Raw genomic sequence first — 20,147 nt, 5'->3', positions numbered from 1 at the left:
AGCTAACATTTGGTGCTTATAATCTTATGCCTTAATAAGCACTGGTGAATATATCATATCTTTAATATTTGAAGTATTTTCTCAATTATACAAAGAAGGTTAAAGGACCATCAGTTTACATTTATAGTATATTTTAAGAGATTACTTTCACAGTGGCAAATATTCTAACATGAATCATCTAATACTCAACCTGTCATTTTTCTTAATTTTATAGTAGAATATTTGAAAAGTAATACAAAACTAAGTCCAGTTTAGTTATCTTAACTAAAGAAACAATAACTAAAGAACAATCAGTCAAATAAGCAGCATACCACAGACTAAAGTTGGCTTGTAGGCTTCCCATATTAACCAAGCTGCAGCAAGATTTGAGGACCATTTCAAAGAACACAGAATAAGCTCCGTTTTCAGAGGTAAGAACTTAATCTATAAGTGAGTACAAACAGTCTATCTAATGTTAAAAGGTTATTCAAGAAAAGTAATACTACCTGTCTGAAGTATTTTATCTAATTATCATTATCATAACAACTGCTGGGAATATAACACCAATCATATTTCTAAAATTATAAATGTTTTCTTAATAGTCTAGCCTAATAAACGTACTGCAACGTACGAATTTTCACTCCCCCCAAAATCACCAGTTATATTAAATTAAATTTGCTGGAATTATATTTATATTGCAGTAACATTTTTCTTTAAAGAAAAAAATCTTAAGATACAAGTAGAAATTTATTGTTCTATTACTTACAAGCTGAAATAAAGATTTTTTTTAAAAACACAGCAATTGACAATCCTTGTCTTATTTATAGTACATAGAATGTGTTAAGACTATTTTTAGGATCCCCAGCGTTGGGATATGCCAGAGCCGAAAAGTGATTCAATTTCTCTCTCTCTCTCAATCTCTCTCTTGCATTCTCCTTCATATAAAAATAAATCAGCAATTTATTTTCAAAAAAAGATTATTATAACAATAAGTCAGCTGTTGAAAAAAAAAGCATAACCATGTTACTTACAGTATATTCAATAGTTCCTTTCGGTTTCTGAAAAGACATTCGTCTCCCATCCTTCTTGTCAAGGGACTTCTTTTGGCCAGTGTCTGAAAAAAAAAAAGCGTAGAAATTCTATTAAATTCATCTTCCATTTAGAGTAAAGTCAATGCTAATTGAACTCATTGGACAAGGAACACATGTACTAACAATGCGGACTACTATCTTGACTATCCCTGCTCGCTTTAATATAGACCAGCATAAGCACTAGGAGAAAAATGGTAAAAGAAACAAAATGTAAAACTAAGGTACGGACACAACTAAATCCTAACACACCTAACCTGATCATAATAAACTATACTTGAAGACATGTCATATTTTTGTTATTATTATCACCAAATCAAATATTTAAAGTGTAACACAGGGCTGGGGAGATAGAGCAATTATTATGCAAAGAATCTTTCAACCCAGAGGCACCAAATGACCAGGTTCAATCAATCCCCAGTACCATCTTAAGCCAGAACTGAAGCAGTGCTTTGGTAAAGTCAATAAAATGACAATACTAAAAAAATGATAAAGACAGGAGTTGGGTGGTAGTACAGCTAAGTGCATGCAGCGCAAAGCGCAAGGACCTGCGTTAAGGGTCCCGGTTCGAGCCCGCCGCTCCCCACCTGGCAGGGAAGTCGCTTCACAGGCGGTGAAGCAGGTCTGCAGGTGTCTTATCTTTTCTCTCCCTGTCTTCCCCTCCTCTCTCCATTTCTGTCCTATCTAACAATGACAACATCAATAATAATAACAACTACAACAATAAAAAGAATGAAAAAGAAAAATGTAACATTTATCTTCATGGAAAGATAATTCTCAACTATAATTACAGTTATATTCTTCTTTATGCAATTATTTGAGATTAAAAATTCCTTAAATACAGCAAAATATACTGACATATACTTTCATATATAAACATACTTTGGGTATTTTAGTTAAAATGACAACGACGGTGAGTCTGGAGGTAGAGCAGCTGGTTAAGCGCACGTAGCACAAAGCGCAAGGATCTGCGGAAGGATACCGGTTCAAGCCCCGGTTCCCCACCTGCAGGGGAGTCGCTTCACATGCAGTGAGCAGGTCTGCAGGTATCTATCTTTCTCTCCCCTTCTCTGTCTTCCCCTCCTCTCTCCATTTCTCTCTGTCCTAGCCAACAACGATGACAATAATAATAATTACAACAATAAAACAAGGGTAACAAAAGGGAATCAATATTTTTTTTAAAAATGGCAACTACTTTTCACTTGCTTAAAAAGACGTTTGTTTCAATATATCATTAACATCAAATTTTGAGTTTCTCTTGGTTTTCTACATAGATTTTACATCTTGCACTAGTACTGGCTTTATCTATACTTCATACTACTGTGCTGAAGTGAAATACTATTTCATCTAAACACCTAATATTTATTCAAATCAATTTATAAAAAACAGTAAAGAGCTTAACATAGAAAACATAAAATTATCTTTTCATCAGAAACCTTTTACAATATTAAACTATAATTAAAAAAATAGTTCTACTTAATACAATCTACAGAATATTTCACCGCTTTCTTCCTTGCTTAGTTTATATTTTGACTAGATTGTTTATATGTACTTAGTAAGATCAGTTGGATTAATGGTTCTAAGAAAATATTAACAGTAGCTATAAGTAATACTAATAAGCAAGTCTGAATTCCAAAATTCAGGAAATACTGCAATACTTATTTTAAAAAAAAGAAAGTTATCCTCAAACCACATAATCATCCAGGCTAACCCAAGTTTCTGTTATTTATCACAACTTGTTATGTCTTTCATAGAATCTGGCACTTTAAAATTTCTTTTTAAGTTCTCTAAAATTAAACTCTAACCTACAAACATAGCATGGCCTCTTTGTTACATAATTCTTTCTCATTGCCTAATAATAGGACTTAACAGGACAAACATTCAATTTGAATGAATTAATGTTCTAAAGCAACTATAGAAACTATAGAAACTCTTACTATGTAAGTAAATATAGACTAATGTCTACTTCTACAATCACTTCAGAAGAGATACATGCTAATAGTTAAGTGTAATTTGTAAATGTATCTAACATCGCAGAATGACCAAAAATTCTTATAAATTGTTATTAAGTTTCCATAAAAATATGACAAAGAATTATGACTCATCTATTAAAAAGTCAGATAAGCAGATTAACCTGTTATTTTACACCCTAGATATTTGAAGGACACAAGTAAATATGGGGGAATGAAAAGATTTTAAAAATGAATTATATGATCACATAAGTCACATGTAAAAATGGCCTTCATGATGCAGAGATACAATTTCTAGCCTATCAACTTAGTTTAAAGGTTTAACCACGTTTGGCTGCAGAAAAAGAGGCACTTTACATTTCTGATATAAACACAAACTGGCTAGAATTTTAGAGAGAGAAGTGGTATTTATTTCTATTTATCACTACAATTTTGTTCTCCATCAAATAGCATACATATTTTTTAAAAATTTATTTGTGATTTAATAATGGTTTACAGGATTATAAGGTTATTATAGGGCCATAGGTGCACTTTGAGCCTACCACCAAAATAGCAAATGTTTAAATTTGATATGATAAAATAAAAACACTAAGACTTTTAAAATAAAGTTTAAAATAGCTATTTATTTCTATGTAATAAACAGTAGGGAGAGCCAAAAATTTTCCTCACTTTTGCACTTTAATCTTAAGCAATCTAAAATAAGCTACAAATCACATTTAACTAAGAAAGTGTGTATCCCTCCTTAACTGATTTTGGAAGTACCATTAGTCTTTCATTTGCCTAATAGTAGTTCTTCAGCTTTGTATCATAATATCCCACAAGCTCATTAAACATTTAGTCATAATGAAATGTGTAACTGCTTACCATGAAGTGCAGCTCCGAACAATAAATTAACATACCAGTTTTCCACAGCTTAAGGTTTGAAACAAATTGGAAGTACTAAAAAAATTAAAATTTACAAAATATTTTGGAATAGTTGTTTAGATCTAGAGTACAGTTCAGAGAAAAAAAACTAATAGACCAGCTTTCTACCAATTTAAAGCTTGAAACAAACTGAAAGTACTTTAGTAATTTTCAATTGCTTATTTTTGAAAAATATTTATTTATTTATTTCCTTTGGTTTCCCTTGTTGTTCTATTATTGTAGTTATTCCTGTTGTCATTATTGTTGGATAGGACAGAGAGAAATGGAGAGAAGGGGGAAACAGAGAAGGAGAGAAAGGTAGACACCTGCAGACCTGTAGACACCTGCAGACCTGCTTCACTGCTGGTGAATGGACTCCCCTGCAGGTGGGGAGCCGTGGGCTCAAACCAGGATCCTTAAACTAGTCCGTGCACTTAACCCGATGTGCTACTGCCCGGCTCCCTGTAATTTTCTACTGTAAGACTCTGTAATAACTGATATCTGTTATAAAATAGTACTGAATCATTTTTTCTTAAATTTTTTAAATCTTTATTTGTTGGATAGAGACAGTCAGAAACTGAGAGGGAAGGGGGAGATAAGAGAGGGAGAGAGACAGATAAACACCTGCAGCCCTGCTTCACCACTTGTGAAGCTTTCCCCCCGCAGGTGGGAACCGGGGACCTGAACCTGGGTCCTTGAGCACTCTAACATGTGCCCTCAACCAGGTGCACCACCACCTGGCCCCAGTACTGAATCTTAACAACCAACATTAAAACACTCATTCATAAAATTGATTAACAGAGCAAAATGAAATACACTGAACAGTCTTTTATCGATATGAAAACATATAATCACAACATTTGCACACTGAATTGTTACCTAGTCCAATCATACTGAGTAACTTATTTAAAAGATTTATTTTTACATTCTTTATTTTTATTGGGGGATTAATGGGTTACAGTAAATAATAATTACAGTTGTTGGTCCATGCGTACAATTTCTCAGTTTCCCACATAATGCTCTAACCCCCAGCTAGGTCCTCCTCCACCATCGTGCACCAGGACCTTAAAGTCCCCACCATTCTCCCCAGAGTTCTTCACTTTGGTACAATACACCAAATCCAGTCCAAGTTCTACTGTATGTTTCCCTTTGTGCTCTTATTTCTCAACTTCTATGAGTGAGATCATCCCGTATTCATCCTTCTCTTCACTTAACATGATTCCTTCAAGCCCCATCCAAAAGAGATGAAAAAGGTGAACTCATCATTCTTAACAGTTGAGTAGTATCCCACTGTGCATACAGACCATAACTTTCTCAACCACTCATCTGTTGTTGGACACTTGGGTTGCTTCCAGGTTTTCTTCTATTACAAATTCTGCTGCTATGATCAGAGGTGTATACAGATCTTTTTGGATGGGTGTGTTTATGTGTTTGTTTCCTTTGGATATATCCCCAGGAGAGGAATTGCAGGGTCATAGGGTAGGTTCATTACTAGCCTTCTGAGAGTTCTCCAGACTGCTCTCCATAGGGAGCTCCTGGAAATTATTAGGCAATATAGTAAAGTGTCAGGCTACAAAATTAATATACAAAAGTTGGTGGCATTCCTTTATGCAAACACTAAGATTTATTAACTTTATGAGAAACAGAAAGACCAGGAGCATTGCTCGGTTTTATAGGGTACTAGGTACTCAATCTGGGCTTTATGTTGCAACTCTTATTATTCAACACTCACTGAACCACCTTCCCAGCCACCTAGGCCAACTTCATAATACCTTGGTCAAAGACAGTAGTCAGCAAATATGTATCTAGCTTGGGAATATGGAGAGGAAGGTTCTACTCCTCTTATTCACCGAAGTTATTACAGTTTATAAATACACACAGATTGTGTTTTATTTAATTAATCAAAGTAATACTCAGCATTTATTAAGTGCCTAGTATATCCATGACAGTCCTCAGTACTTTATTATTTAGTACACCAAACCTTTAAAATGGGTCTCAATACTATCCTCTTTTTACAACTAAGATCATGAAACTTTTTGGACATCAAAATCTAATGTGCATGCTGAGTATGGTACTGGGCTTGATTACAGCATCATGGCCTCTCTCCTTAGTTCTCATGAAATAAGCAATATAAATCTATTGCCAGGGGGTCAGGCAGTGGTGCACTAGGCTAAGCGCACATAATACAAAGCGTAAGGACCTGCACAAGGATCCCGGTTTGAACACTAAATATTAATGCCTAGCATGTAGTAAGTTGTTTAATAACTAAGTGATAGGTAATGAATATCTAAGATTTCTCTGAGATACACTTATCTCAATTATCTTAGTATGCTGAAAATATCAAGGAGCTTAATATTACTTTTTCATTACCCAAAGCAGAATCTACACATTATTCCCATCCAAATCAAATCCTTAAGTTTTGAAACTTTGTATTTTTATGGTTGAGTGCAGAATATTGTGCCTTCAACTCTTTTCCTTCTTCAGAAAGTCTTAATTTTCCACCATGTAACTACATATATTAGATATGTCTACATCTGTATAGATGGATTATTTCTTGGCAGTTCAGGAGCTCTACACAGGCACAAATTCACTGTTGCAGGCATTTTCATTCTTTTTACTTCAGACCAATCCCCCCGCCCTTCACAAATGCCCAGTTTCTACCATAGTAGACAGAACAGACACATTTGTTTAGTGGTTACCATACTGGGCATGATATGAGATATAGACATATAGAGCATTTTATCATCACACAACATTCCTGAGTGACACTTTGCTAGAAAGTCTGAAATCTCAAGTCTTGACCAGATGATCTAAAATGGCTTAGGTTTGTAATTTAGCACTTACCCTCAGAGCACACCACAAAGGGGTCAGAAGACAGCTCATTAATGAAGCACACAAGGTAGCTTGTGGGAGGCTCTGAGTTAAAGTCCTAGCACCTCATGGGGTCATCTGAGAGGACACTAGAGGAGTTCCCTTCTATAAGCAGTGCTATGGTATCCATGCTCTTGGTTTGTCTCTATTTTAGAAATAATTTTTTTAAAAAAAAATGGTGCAAGAAAGCTGTTCAGTAGTATTCTGATACATGCACAAGATTCTGAGTTCATTCCCTAGGACAGCGTTAAAATAAGATGTAACATCAGAGTACTGGATATTTGATTAATCACTTTAGTCACCTAGAACGGTTATTAACCTGTGTTGTGCTATTAAGGTACTTAACTACATTAAAGAAAGATGTAAAAAATTAGCTTTCTAAAATCAGACATTGTATTTACAACAAAAACAACAGGACACGTTTTCCGATCTAGAGTTCCACAGGAAGGTTTTCTCAGGTGTCAGACAGTGGCATACCCAGTTAAGCACTCATATTACATGCACAAGGTCCAGGATTCAAGTCTTGGATCCCCACCTGCAGCGAGGAAACTTTCACTAGTGAAGGAATGCTACAGGTGTCGCTCTTTTCTCTTCCCCTCTCCATTTTCCCCGCCTCTTGTCACTTTCTCTCAGTCATATCAAATAAAAAGAAAAGGAGGGAAAGAGGAACATTTTTTTTTTCTCTTTAGTTCTGCAAGCCAGAGTTTCTTTTGGCCTGCATGTCTAAATATCAGTTTTATCTTTATCTTAGAAACACATGATTTATATCTGACCACATTCCCCTCTTTTCAGTTACTAGTAGAAAAATAACAACAAATGTTTGGTCTTTAATACATGTCCTATTTGACCTAAAAATATGTACTTGTTTGGCTACTAGTTAGACTCATTCACTCAACAAGAACTATTAATATGAGTTTACTGATAGCCAAGAAGGAAAGCTTCACACAAAGATAAAACTATTTGCAGTTACTTAACTAATGCTTGATTGACTTAGTATAAATATTAAAGCTTAGTTTTCCCTTAAGCCTTCAACCACAAAGTGCATTCTGTTAACAAAGGTACTAAATTTTAACTATTTTTCTTTTTATTATGTTTATTTATTTATTGGATAGAGACAGCCAGAAATTGAGAGGAAAGAGGAAGAGAAACAGAGAGACACCTGCAACACTGCTTCACCACTCGCAAAGCTTTCCCCCTGCAAGTAGGGACCACGGACTCAAACCCGGGTCCTTGCACATTGTGATATGTGCACTCAAGCAGGTACACCAACAACAGGCCCCTAATTTTAACTGTTTTTCTAAGATACCCATGATAGTTGATTAACTCAGAAAATAAACTAAAGTGTTATATATATATATATATTTTTTTTTTTTTTAAACTCTACTCATTAGTGTGGATGGCATTCCTTCACACACTAAACTGCATTTACAAGTGTACTAATAGTCTAAATACTTTCCTTCTAAGATGTAACTTTTCTAAGAACATAGACTCAAGTCAATGTGTTACTGGAAAGTAATTAAATGGAGTGGATATTAAGTTCTCTTAAACATCCCATTAGTTTCCAAAGTTAGCCAAACTCTTGTGTCCTGAAAGTTAAATACCAAGTCAAAAATAAAACAAAAACAATTTCCCAAGTAGCCATCTTGCATGCATTCTAATAAGCCTAGTTCTCTGAAACATAACAGATATTTTATAGACCACAAACACTCATTATTACTAAACCTGATAAAGAAATTAGGAATACTAAATATATCTTTACAATTTCATCACAATATTTGTTTCTATCCTTACCATGGCTAAGACCTGACCAAGAATGAAAGAACTGCTTTGCAAGTGTGGTCTCTAGACCACAGCATTAGTATTTTTATTGTCCTCCCTTGGGACTCACTGCTCTCGGCTAACCTTAATGTGCACAGCAATACAAACAGTTCAGTCATTCTATGAGAAAAGCAATTCGAAAATGAACAGATCTACCCCAAGTTTGACAATCACAGGAATCAAGAAATTATATTATGATGGGTCTGGGTGGTGGTAAACCTGGTTGAACACACACATTACAGTGCATGAGGGCCTTCGCGTCCCCGTTTCCCACCTGCAGGGGGAAAGCTTCACAAGTGGTAGAGTAAAGCTACAAGCATCTCTCTGTCTGTCTGTCTGTCTCTCTTTCTCTCCATCTCTCGTCCCCTCTCAATTTCTGGCTGTCTCTAGCCAATAAATAAATATAATAAGAAAATTATTTAAAAAAAATAAGTAACATTATGACCACAAAGTACTGGAGAGTTAGCATCACAGAAGATTAATCAAGAGATCCTTCTCCCCTACCTCCATGTTCCTACTTAGGAAATAAAATTAAGTCCGGTAGACAGCAAGGCTTAGCATCCTCCATCAGGGACCACTATGAGGTGCTTTTTTTCTTTTTTCTTTCTTTCTTTTTTTTTTTTTTCCTTTTAAGTTACTGCAACAATCGGTACTCCAAGTCTGTTAGAGTCACTGGGTATTTCCTAGGTTCAAGGTAAACTACTATTTTCCAAATTTTCTGCAACTGCAATTTCCAAACTAAAACATATCTAACACATTCAATGGTTCTGCATTTTTAAACTCATTTGAGTCTCTTTAACTCTTAAAAAAAGTTCCATGGCAAACCAGTCTATCCTTTAAAGAGTTGACTTGTTATAATTTTACTTTTTAACTTAGATACCATCTATGATAGAATTCTCCATTCTTCTCACATTTCATTTCTTGTCTAACAGTGCCATAACTCAAAAAAAAAAAAAAAGAAGTTATCATCCATATCAGTGCTACAAATGTGCTAAATCTATTTATTTATAATTATTGACTAGGATATGATGTCATAAAGTAAGCACTTCACAATGCAATTTACTCTAGGTTTATGGTCATGCCTCCAATCAAAAGCTATGCATAGGAACAAAACTGTTTCTTATATGTGTATTCACCAGCGTTTTACTTCTCCAAGGCAACTTTTTCAGATAAGACAGAGACAGAGTCAGAGAGCCGGCAAGAGTGAAAAATACAACAGCAAAGCTTTCTTCCAGTGTAGTAGGGTCAGGGTAAAACACATAATACAGCAGATATACTATCCAATTGTACTATTTTGCTGACCTCCAAACTTTTTTTTTTTTAATAAAATCACAGTTCAGGGAAAACAGCATAATTAATGGTAATGCAAAAGACTTTCATGACAGAAGCTCTGAGGTCCCAGGTTCAATCCCCAGCATCACTAGAAACCAGAGCTGAGCAGGACTTTTGTCTTTCTCTGTCTTCCTCTCTGTATCTCTCTCTCATTAAAAATTAAATCCCAGGAGCCAGGCAGTGACACAGCTGGTTAAGCACACACACTACAGTGCAAAAGGGTATGGGTTCAAGTCCCTGTTTCCCACCTCCAAGGGAAAAACTTCATGAGTGGTGGTGAAGCAGAGCTGCAGGTCTCTGTCTCTCTCCCTCTCCCTCTCCTTGTCTCTCTCTCTCTCTCTCTCTCTCTCTCTCTCTCTCACCCTCCCTCCCTCCCTCTCTTCCTTTCCATCTCCCTCTTAATTGATGTCTCTATCCAATAAAAATAAACAAACCCCAATTATGGTCTTCCTGAGGGAACAATAATGTTGGACTCAGTGAACAAGCAAACAAACAAAAAAATAGTAGAGGAGTAAAGGACTCAGTAATCACACTAATAGTCCCATAAGTGGTTCGTCCGTAGAAAGAATAAAATCAGAAAACATTTGACCAAAAAATTTTATCTGATCCACCCTTCACCACTTAGAAACAGACATTTTATCAACATAAATGGAAAGGTGAAACAGTGAAGAGGCATTATCACTAACAACAAAACACATCCTTGAAATTAACGTAAAAGTAAAATATCTGTTCAAGACAGACTGCTACCGCAGACATGAGATTTTCAAAAACTGAAGGGTACCAGAGAATAGGAAACTTAAGGCAACTATTATAAAAATAAAGTCACAAGCAGAAAGGGGAGAATAAAGCCTTCAAATAGACTGCAGATAATCATTAAAATACCAAATGCAGTGAACAAATCTATAGCCAAATTCATCAAGGGGGCAGCAAAGAATATAGTTCTCATTGTTAAAAGAAGGCTGAGCAGTTGAAAAGTCACGGTGTATTTTCTTTCTTTTTTCTTTTATTAATGATTTACAAAATTATAGGATACATGGGTATAATTTCATACCATTACCACGAGCAAAGTTCTATATCCCCAACCCCCTCTTGGAAACTGCAATAGTTATCCTAATGTCACAGATTGATTATATATCTAGATTTCTCTCTTCCTTCCTCTCTCTCTCTCTGTCCCTTCTTCTGTCATTTTTATTCACTTCTACAGCCCTGCCTTCACTTCCTTTCCAAGTCACACCTACACCTATTACTATTTCTGAGTGTCCTTCCCTTTTCCTCTTCCCTCTCAGATAAACAAAACAGTGTCTAACTTCCTCTGGGTGTTTTCCAGAGTCTATCCCCTTTCAGGGATGGTATAAAAACAATGATTCCTAGTGACAAATGTTCAGGGTCTGGTGGAAATGGGGTTCAGAGCCCTCTAGTCATCTTCCCCTAACATTTCCCCACTCTTACTTCTCTTTGTCCTGAAACCTCTGGGACTTTACTTGTATGCCTTGAGGTTTCTTACCCTGTTATACCGATTCTGTCAGTCTCTATTAAATCAATGCTACCAGTGCTACTATGCCAAATCATGCGGCTAATCAAATTGCTTCTGATTGTCTCCAGAGTCACCAAACCTGAGATGTCAACCTCCCAATTTCTTTAGCTTGGTGAGATCTTCCCTAACACATGGGACTACGTAGTTCCATTTCAGCTGGCACCTTTTCCAACAAAGTTACAGATCGTAGATACAGGCTAGGGCTACGGCACTGTGTACATGAGTTCATGCCTTCATAAGTTAGGGACAATTATAGACTTAAAAATACAAGTGCTTAATATTAATAGTCCTCTGTGAGTCGACTCAGACCTAATAGGCTGGATAATATAGTAGAATGGCCTACAGATGGCATCATAAATTCTCTAAGCAAACATCACTTTGGCCTAGATAGCTTCTTCTCTTACCCCTACTTCACTTCCTTAATCACTCTAGCTATTCAACTAACTATACAAAACAAAGTTAAGATCTACTCTCCCATTTCTTAATCTCTTCTGATGGGACATCAACATTATTCTCTTTGCCAATCTTTAGAAGAAGCACTGTATACAATTGGCCAAGACATTGTCCAGCAAAAGGGAATATGTGTGTATACACACACACACACACACACACACACACACACACATATATGTATACACACACATATATATGTATATATATAAAGGACAATAGTATTTTCTGTTTTTTTCTATGCAAAGATGCATTATGATTTCCTATATAACCCAATAATTAAGAACTATCTGTTTATTTTAACTTGTATTATTTTAAGAGATCCATTGTCTCTGAAAGGATTCAATTTAGGAAGCTTTACTCATGCAAATGACAAAACTAGCTATCAAAAATATTGACAAATAAAAAATGACAAAAACAGTGATCAAACTATTGCTAGGACACTTTTATTTCCTGAAATGGCTTCAGGTTTGTGTAGGCATAAGAGAAAGCTTTACCCCAAAATGTTTGTGTCTAGATTTACCACGCTCATGTGATCACCCAATTAACATATTTACAAATAATAAAGTATGGATCCAAAGACATTAAGTAACTTACACAACTTCTCTCAGCAAGTCAATGCTACACTGTACCTGCTCATCTGACTGTGATAACACTGTGACATCACAAGGCCTGAGTCAGAGATTGGAGGGTAGCATGAACATTAAAGAATGCTTCCATAGAAGCATAGTAGAAGAATTTGTATAGTATTCTGAAGTGACAAGTCTCAAAGACACTGTAGGGTGCGGACATGTGCTCAATGTTTCTGAGTGAATGAAACATATATATCTCTGGACCTATTTATTAAATATCAGTCATATTTCTTCCTGGTTAAGTCACACTGCATATTTCTGTGATTATAGAGCATTACACTCTGTTCAACTAGACAACTTAAGACTCAAAACAAACAAAAATCCTTTATTTACACACTTTGAAAACTTCAGGTCTCATTCCTGGTTCCACCTTTAAGAGGATTTTGCTGGTATCTTTCAGAGACAAAAAAAAATGTTTTCTCTTTCTTCCTTCCCTTCCCTTCTCTCCTTCTTTTTCTTTTCTTTTTCTGATTCCATAAACAAATTCTCAGGACACTTTACATAAAGTCATTCAAAGGAATCATACTAAAACTAATTTTAAAGGTCAAATTTCTCCAAAAACTTGATAACATGCCCACATACAAATGATCAATGGACAGACTCCTTGTTTCACTGCTTTAGAGTTAATGGCAATATACAGAATTATGAGTAAACCTTATTTTGGATGTCTTTCCCTATTTTCTAATAAACTTTCTATTGCTGAAATGTATTTGTTCTTAACACCAAAATATGCACTGTGACAACAAAAACCAAATTTTAAGTAACTGCCGTTTATTAACACAAACCCCAGGACAATGGAGAAGTTGCTATAAAATTATCTTCTCAACAATCTCAACTAAAACAAATCGTTCAGATTTTAGTATGTGCTATTATAGTTGTCTTTTCTTTTCTTTTCTTTTCTTTTCTTTTCTTTTTAATCCAGGGGCTGCTCTGATAAAAGAAGGCTAACGATGGTTATCAGTAATTGAGCAAGCTTCTGAGGTCTCAGGACATGCAGCCTTTCAAAGCCTCTCTCTCTCTCTCTCTCTCACACACACACACACACACACACACACACTCAGAGAGAGAGAGAGAGCAAGAGAGAGAGAGAGAGAGAGGGAGAGGGGGGGAGAGAGGGGGAGGAGAGAGAGATTGATTGTATTGACAGGTTCAAGGGGGTGAAGATTTGCCTTTCCAAAGCCTTATTTAACTTGGGAAAGTGACAAAAGGCCTCACAACAAATTGATTCCACCCAAGGGTCCTGCTTGAAAACACCTCAAAAAGCAGCAACCACCAACAGTGTCCTCATGGAATTACTGCTCCCCACCCAGTAGGAATGGACAGTGAAGAGGCCAGACCCTGGAGAAGGTAGTAGATCAGATGGGGGGGGGGGGAGGTGGTGGTGCCACACACTACAGTGCTCAAGGTCCCGGGTTCTAGTCTCAGCTCCCCACCTGCAGAGGAGAAAGCTTCATAAGTGGTAAGGTAAAGCAAGGCTGCAAGTGTCTCTCTGTCTCTTTCTCTCTTTGTCTCCTCTCTCGATCTTGCATTCAGAAGTAGCAACAGATTTAGGTATGACTTGGAAAGGAAGAGTAGACAGGTGTCTACTGTTTCTTTCCCTCTATCTCTGTCTCGATCTCTCTATCTAAAAAACAAAAAATCTAAAACAGAGAGGGAGAGAGAGTTAAGGGAGTGGACTGGAAGTGAGAGAAGCAGGAAGGGCCAAGCAAGAAGAGAAGGCACAGTGAAAGTTTCGGGGCTCCCGAGCAACGCCCCACCCCCCATCCCCGCACACCTGCCCCCTGCGCACCTAACACCAGCGCACCTGCACCCCGGGCCTCCCCCCAGAGTTCCCCACCCCAGTCCTCGGCGGGGGGCGAAGAAGGCAGGTCTCACCGGGTCCCTCCGGGCTGGACGGCATTGGGAACTGGCGGGACGGAGCCCCGCAGCCCGGGTCCCCTTGGCCCGGCTCCCGCAGGTAATCCAGGAAGCGCACCTGCCGGGCTTCTCCGCCACCCCCGAGCCCCCACAGGCGGTTGGCCGTGCCCCTCAGAAGGCGCCCGCTCTTCCCGGTGAACGTGGTCAGGTAGTCCATGCCGCCGCGGGCGGGACAGAGGCGGAGGAGGCCAGCGGTTTCCGTGGCCACCGGCCTGGACTGGGGCAAGGGGACCTGGGGTCTGGGGGCCGAGGGCGGAGACTCGGCGCGCTCCCCCGAGGCGGGGACGGGGTTTAGGGAGGGGGCGCCCGGTGCGCGGCTCCGGGACGGACCATCAGGGAACTACGCATGGGGGGGCACAGCAAGCTCGAAAACTTTTTGAAACTTTCCTGGGTGTATAATACAACTTAGCCAAACAGAGTTTAGCATTAGAAGTTGAAACACTTGAGGACAAAAAGTTGCTCAAAAATTTGGCCGTTTGCAAGCCAGCTGGACCGATCCTAAAGCCTTCACCCCCACTCTCCTGAGGCTAATGGAGCCTGCCTGCCCCGCCGCCTGACCCCCTCCCACCCCCGGGACCCATCAGGACTTGCTGGATTGCTGGGTGGTGTGGGGAAGGGGACATTGGGCGAGACCCGGGCCAAAAGTTTAGAGGAGTCCGCTGGAGGCGCTTCCTTAGCTTTCTTGGTGCAGGAGACAGATGCACCAAAACTTTCTCAAAGTTTTTTTCTGAGTTTTGCGTGTGACGGGGAGGGGCATAGCCCACGTGAGAGTTTTTGCATTTTGTAATTGGGGGGAGGCGTGGCGTGGCGCGGCGCAGGAGAGGAAGCTCCTCCAACTTGCGCTCACAGCATAAGAATCCAGCGGAGACAGAAGACCTCCCCAATGTGTCCTGAGCCTCCCTTCTCTAGACCCCTATCCCACTAGGGAAAGATAAAAACAGGAGAGGATTATGGATCGATCTGCCTATATCCATGTCCAGTGGAGAAGCAAGTACAGAAGCCAGAACTCCCACCTTCTGCACCCTATAAAGAATTTGGGTCCATACTCCCAGGAGGGGAGAAATGATTGGGAGATGACCAGAGGGATCTGAATTCCAATTCCATCAGGACCCAGAGAGACAAGAGAAGGAAGGCATTCAGAAGTAGTAATAGGCTTAGGTATGACTTGGAAAGTAAGAGTAGACAGGACCATGGGAAAAGGTGGGCAAATATATACAAATATAGACAGCTAGTTGTAGAAATAATAGTTACCACACATCTGCAACCTTGGGAGAACCTCTGCAATTTCCAAAGGAGGGAATGGGAACGCAGAACTCTGATGGTGGGAACAGTGCAGAATCATATCGCTATAATCTTATGATTTTGTAAATCAATATGTCACTAATAAAATTAAAATGAAAAAAAAAAACAGCCCAGCTAACATGCTTCTAGGAAGTATTGTAAGGAGCTTCAGTGGCATAATCGGTTAGCACGGGACTTATACAGGAAACATTGTAAGAGCACACATTACACTACCTGACCTCAAGCTATACTACAGAGCTACTGTAGTCAAAACTAACTGATACTGGAACCAAAATTGAACTCAAACCAGTGGAATAAAATTGGAGATCCAGAAATCAATCCCCAACTTACAGCCAGCTAAGTTTTGACAAGGGTACCCAAACCATTGGCAAAAGAAGAAGGCTTTAACAAATGGTCTTGGGAACATTTAATTGAAACATGCAAGCAGATGAAAGTGAACCATCACTTATCATCTTGCACAACAGTCACCTCCACATGGATCAAGGACATGGACATAGGCCAGAAACTATCAAATACAAGAAAACATTGGCAGGACACTTCATGACCTATGTTTCAAAAAAGCCTTCAAGGGTTCAAATCCAGCAGCAAGGAAAACACAAGTGAAAATCTAACAATAGGACTACATCAAACTGAAAAGCTTCTGCACAGCAAAGGGTACCACTAATCTAACAGAAAGACACCCAACAGCATGGAGAAGATCTTTACACAACACATATCAGACAAAAGAGTAATAACTAGAATACATGAAGAGTAAGTAGTTCACTAAGCTAACACACACACACACACACACACACACACACACACACACACACACACACACACACACACCCCAATTAGAAAATGGGACAGGGCATGGACAGCATTTCCCCGAGGAAGAAATCTAGAGGGCCAACAGACATATGAGGAGGTGCTCAGAGTCACTGATCATCAGAGAAACACAAATGAAGACAATAATGAGATACCATTTTATACCTGTGAGAATGTCATACATCAGAAAGGACAGAAATGACAAACGTGGGCGAGGATGTGGAAAGAAAGGGACACTTCTCTGCTGGTGAGAATGCAAAATAATCCAACCGTTGTTGTGGAAAGCAATTTGCAGACTTATTGGGACACTAGGAATGGATCTACCCTAAGACCTTGCAATTCCTTTCTTGGGGATTTACCAAAAAGAAACAAACTCCAGTCAGAAGATATCTATGTATACCTATGTTCACAGCAGCACAGTAATTGTGATGTGTGTGTGTGATGGAATACTACTCAACTGTTAAAAATGATGGGGTTGTCTCCTTTGCATCCTTTTGGATGAAACTCAAGGACATCATGTTGAGTGTGATAAGCCAATAAAAAATGATGAATATAAAGTGATCTCGCTTATTAGCAGGATTTACTAAAGTAAGGATGGGGAGGAAGAGCACAAATGAAACATGAACTGGGCATGGTGTGCTACACCAAAGCAAAGGACTGTAGGGAGGGAGGATAAGAAGAAAACTTTGGGGGCCTATTACATGATGAAATTATATGCATATGTCAATGATTGTACTATAAAGCATTAACCCCCTCAAAAAAGTTTCTACAGTTCCACTTTAAAGTTCCCTACAACATTACAAACCAGTAATTGTGTTTAACATTTCTTTTTTAAAATATTATTTGTTTATTTATTATTGGATAGAGACAGAGAGAAATTGAGAGGGGAGGAGAGATAAAGAGGGAGAGAGACAGAGAAACAACTACAGCCCTGTACCACCAGTTATGAAGCTTTCCCCCTGCAGGTGGGGACTAAGGGCTTGAACCTGGGTCTCTGTGCACTATAATGTGGATACTTAACCAGACACACTATTGCCTGACCCCTGTATTTGACATTTCTTAAGTGGGGTCCTATCCTAGAAAGTAATTAAGGATTTTAATGTAGAACCTTATCTTCCTTCAGGCAAAGAAGGAGCAAAGATTTTAGGCTCATTTACTGCTGGACTTGGCTTTCTGTGAGATTTGGTCATTATTTTTATAATTCTTAGTTTTCATAAACAATAAAAAAAACATCTTTATTAGAATTTCCAACTTACAGAAAAAGTTTGAATAACTTAGCAAGTTGAAAAGCAATAATAATGATAATAATAATAACCACCACCATGAGGAAAAAATCTTTTAGGAATTTAAGCTTATTGACAAATTCATAAAAAAAAAAAAAAACTTGCTCCTTTTTAAATTGACTTTTTTACCCCATCTTTACTTACCATTTTTCAGCTCAGTATTACTTAAGTTGGACAAATTTTATACCTGGTTAAACATACAGAATTAGGGAATGTACTCCCAATGTGTAATGTGTTGTTTATGATAAAAGACTCAGGAATATTCATCATCCATCAATCATTCATATGTTTAAAATGTAGTTTAGGAAAATACTGCTCTAGACTTCGTCCTTATACTGTCTACAGAATGTGACTACTGTTTTATTTTCCCCCTGAGAATTCCATTTGATAAGTATTGCCATACTTATATTAGATCTACGTTTAAAATCTCTAAAACATACAATAGACTTTGCAATCAAATTTTCAGTGACCTAAAGGTAATTCTGATCATACAGGTTGAAATTAGTTTTCTTTGATGCTCATTCCTTTTTGACATTTAGTTTGAGTTGTTTATACCTGACTAAATCTGCAAGTTTATATCCAATATTAGCAGGAACGTATGTCAATTAACATACAGGTTTATAGTCTGTTAACCCATCCTTTTTTCCTTCTTTTTTCTTCTTCGATTTCATAATAAGTCAAAACTTTTAAAGAAAAATATATAACTTTGATGATTTACTTTTTTATTCACTTAAACTCAGCTGTGATATCTTCAAATTCTTTTCACACACATAGTCAGATTTCTTTTATATTATTCACATTTGTTGCCTAAATTGTCACCACTGTTCTCTTAAAGTTAGGAAGTTTCATCAAACAGGCTACTTTTGTCTTCTTCATGCCATAGAAAACCTTATTGGCCACCAGCTAGGAATACTCTCACTTTCTTCCCTTTTTCTCTTGAGTGTACAAAGTCATCTCCATATTTGGCCTCTGAAGGAAGGAAGTCTTGTACAGGCCTTTCCTCCAAATTGACTGTTGATCTTAGTCTGGTTTGTGCTGTGTCTAACTTGCCAGCTTAATTCCACTTGAGAGCAACTTTTCTCTCTTTCCACCCAGGTTTCTTGCCCTTTATCTTACCTATACCATTCATCTGAGTCTCTATCCTACTTGAATAATGCTTCTCAGTGCAAGAGGTGGTACACTTGGTTGAGTTCACACTTTACAATGTGCAAGGACTCAAATTCAAGCCCCTGGTCCCCACCTGCAGGGTGGGAAGTTTCACAAGTGGTGAAGCAGTGCTGTGAGTGTCTCTCCCCCTTCCTCTCAATTCCACTCTGTCTCCATCCAATTAAATAAATAAATAGAATAATGTAAATGCCTCTTTATATATAATACTTGCTTCCTCCATCAACATTTTGCCTTTACTAAATAGTTTTACTAGCATATGATGTGTAAAACTTAATTCACCATATAGATGCATATAATTCAAGGCCAGACAGATCATTTGAACATGGCATATGCCTTACCATGGGCATGGCCACATGTGTGTGCCATGGCACTAGGGTCAGCTTCCCCACTGTGGAGTCTCTCCTTCTCTATCTAAATGAAAAATAAATATACACACCTCAGTATCTGTTTACTTACAGTCATAATTCCATCACTAAGAACTAATTTTTGAACAGCTTCATTACACCCAATAAGGAAACTTCTTAGTTGGGAAGGAGAATCAGCTGCAAAACATTTTTTTAATATAATGTTTAAACTACACCAGAGATCTTTGTTCTTTTCTGTAAGAGATTTTGGTTCTGTTTTGTAAGGTAGCATTCAAAGAACCTGTACTTTTCTCTTTTTTTAATTATTTTTTTAAATTTTTCATTATTGGATAGAGACAGAGAAATTGACAGAGGAGAAGGAGACAGAGAGAGGGAAAGAGACAGAAACATCTGCAGGTTTGCTTCACCACTTGTAGAGCTTTACCCCTGTAGATGGGGACCAGGGGCTCTAACCTGGGTCCTAGCACACTGTAATGAATGCACTTAATCAGGGTTACTACCACCTGACCCCAAACCTGTACTTTTCAATTAATTAATAGAAGCCCTACTGATTTGTAGAAGTCTTATTAGATCTACTGCTTTGCAGTTCTTCAGAATGCTTCATCATATTTAGATTATGTGAATCACATGTTATGGACTGAAATAGGGTCATGAGATCCATTTTTGGCAAGCACTGAGTAAATAAGTGTGCTTCACACTCATCTGTGTAAAAACCGGTCTGTTTAAAAG

At 37.9% G+C, this 20,147-nt stretch overlaps 1 protein-coding gene across 1 annotated transcript in view; it reads right to left on the bottom strand.

Annotated features, from left to right (window-relative positions):
* Nucleotides 1-14,820, bottom strand: part of LOC103118192 (oxidation resistance protein 1) — a 39,963-nt gene extending 25,143 nt beyond the window's left edge. Inside the window, exons 1-2 of the mRNA XM_060184668.1 lie at nucleotides 14,453-14,820; nucleotides 1,013-1,093 (exon numbers count right to left, since the gene is read on the bottom strand). Of these exons, the coding sequence (XP_060040651.1) occupies nucleotides 1,013-1,093; nucleotides 14,453-14,651 (280 nt within the window). The 5' untranslated portion in view covers nucleotides 14,652-14,820. The remainder of the gene's footprint in view (nucleotides 1-1,012; nucleotides 1,094-14,452) is intronic.
* Nucleotides 14,821-20,147: the final 5,327 nt, after the last annotated feature.

This window comes from Erinaceus europaeus, unplaced genomic scaffold (genome assembly GCF_950295315.1).
Source record: "Erinaceus europaeus unplaced genomic scaffold, mEriEur2.1 scaffold_561, whole genome shotgun sequence".
Classification (NCBI taxonomy): Eukaryota; Metazoa; Chordata; class Mammalia; order Eulipotyphla; family Erinaceidae; genus Erinaceus; species Erinaceus europaeus.
This window is presented reverse-complemented; position numbering and strand designations above follow the sequence as displayed.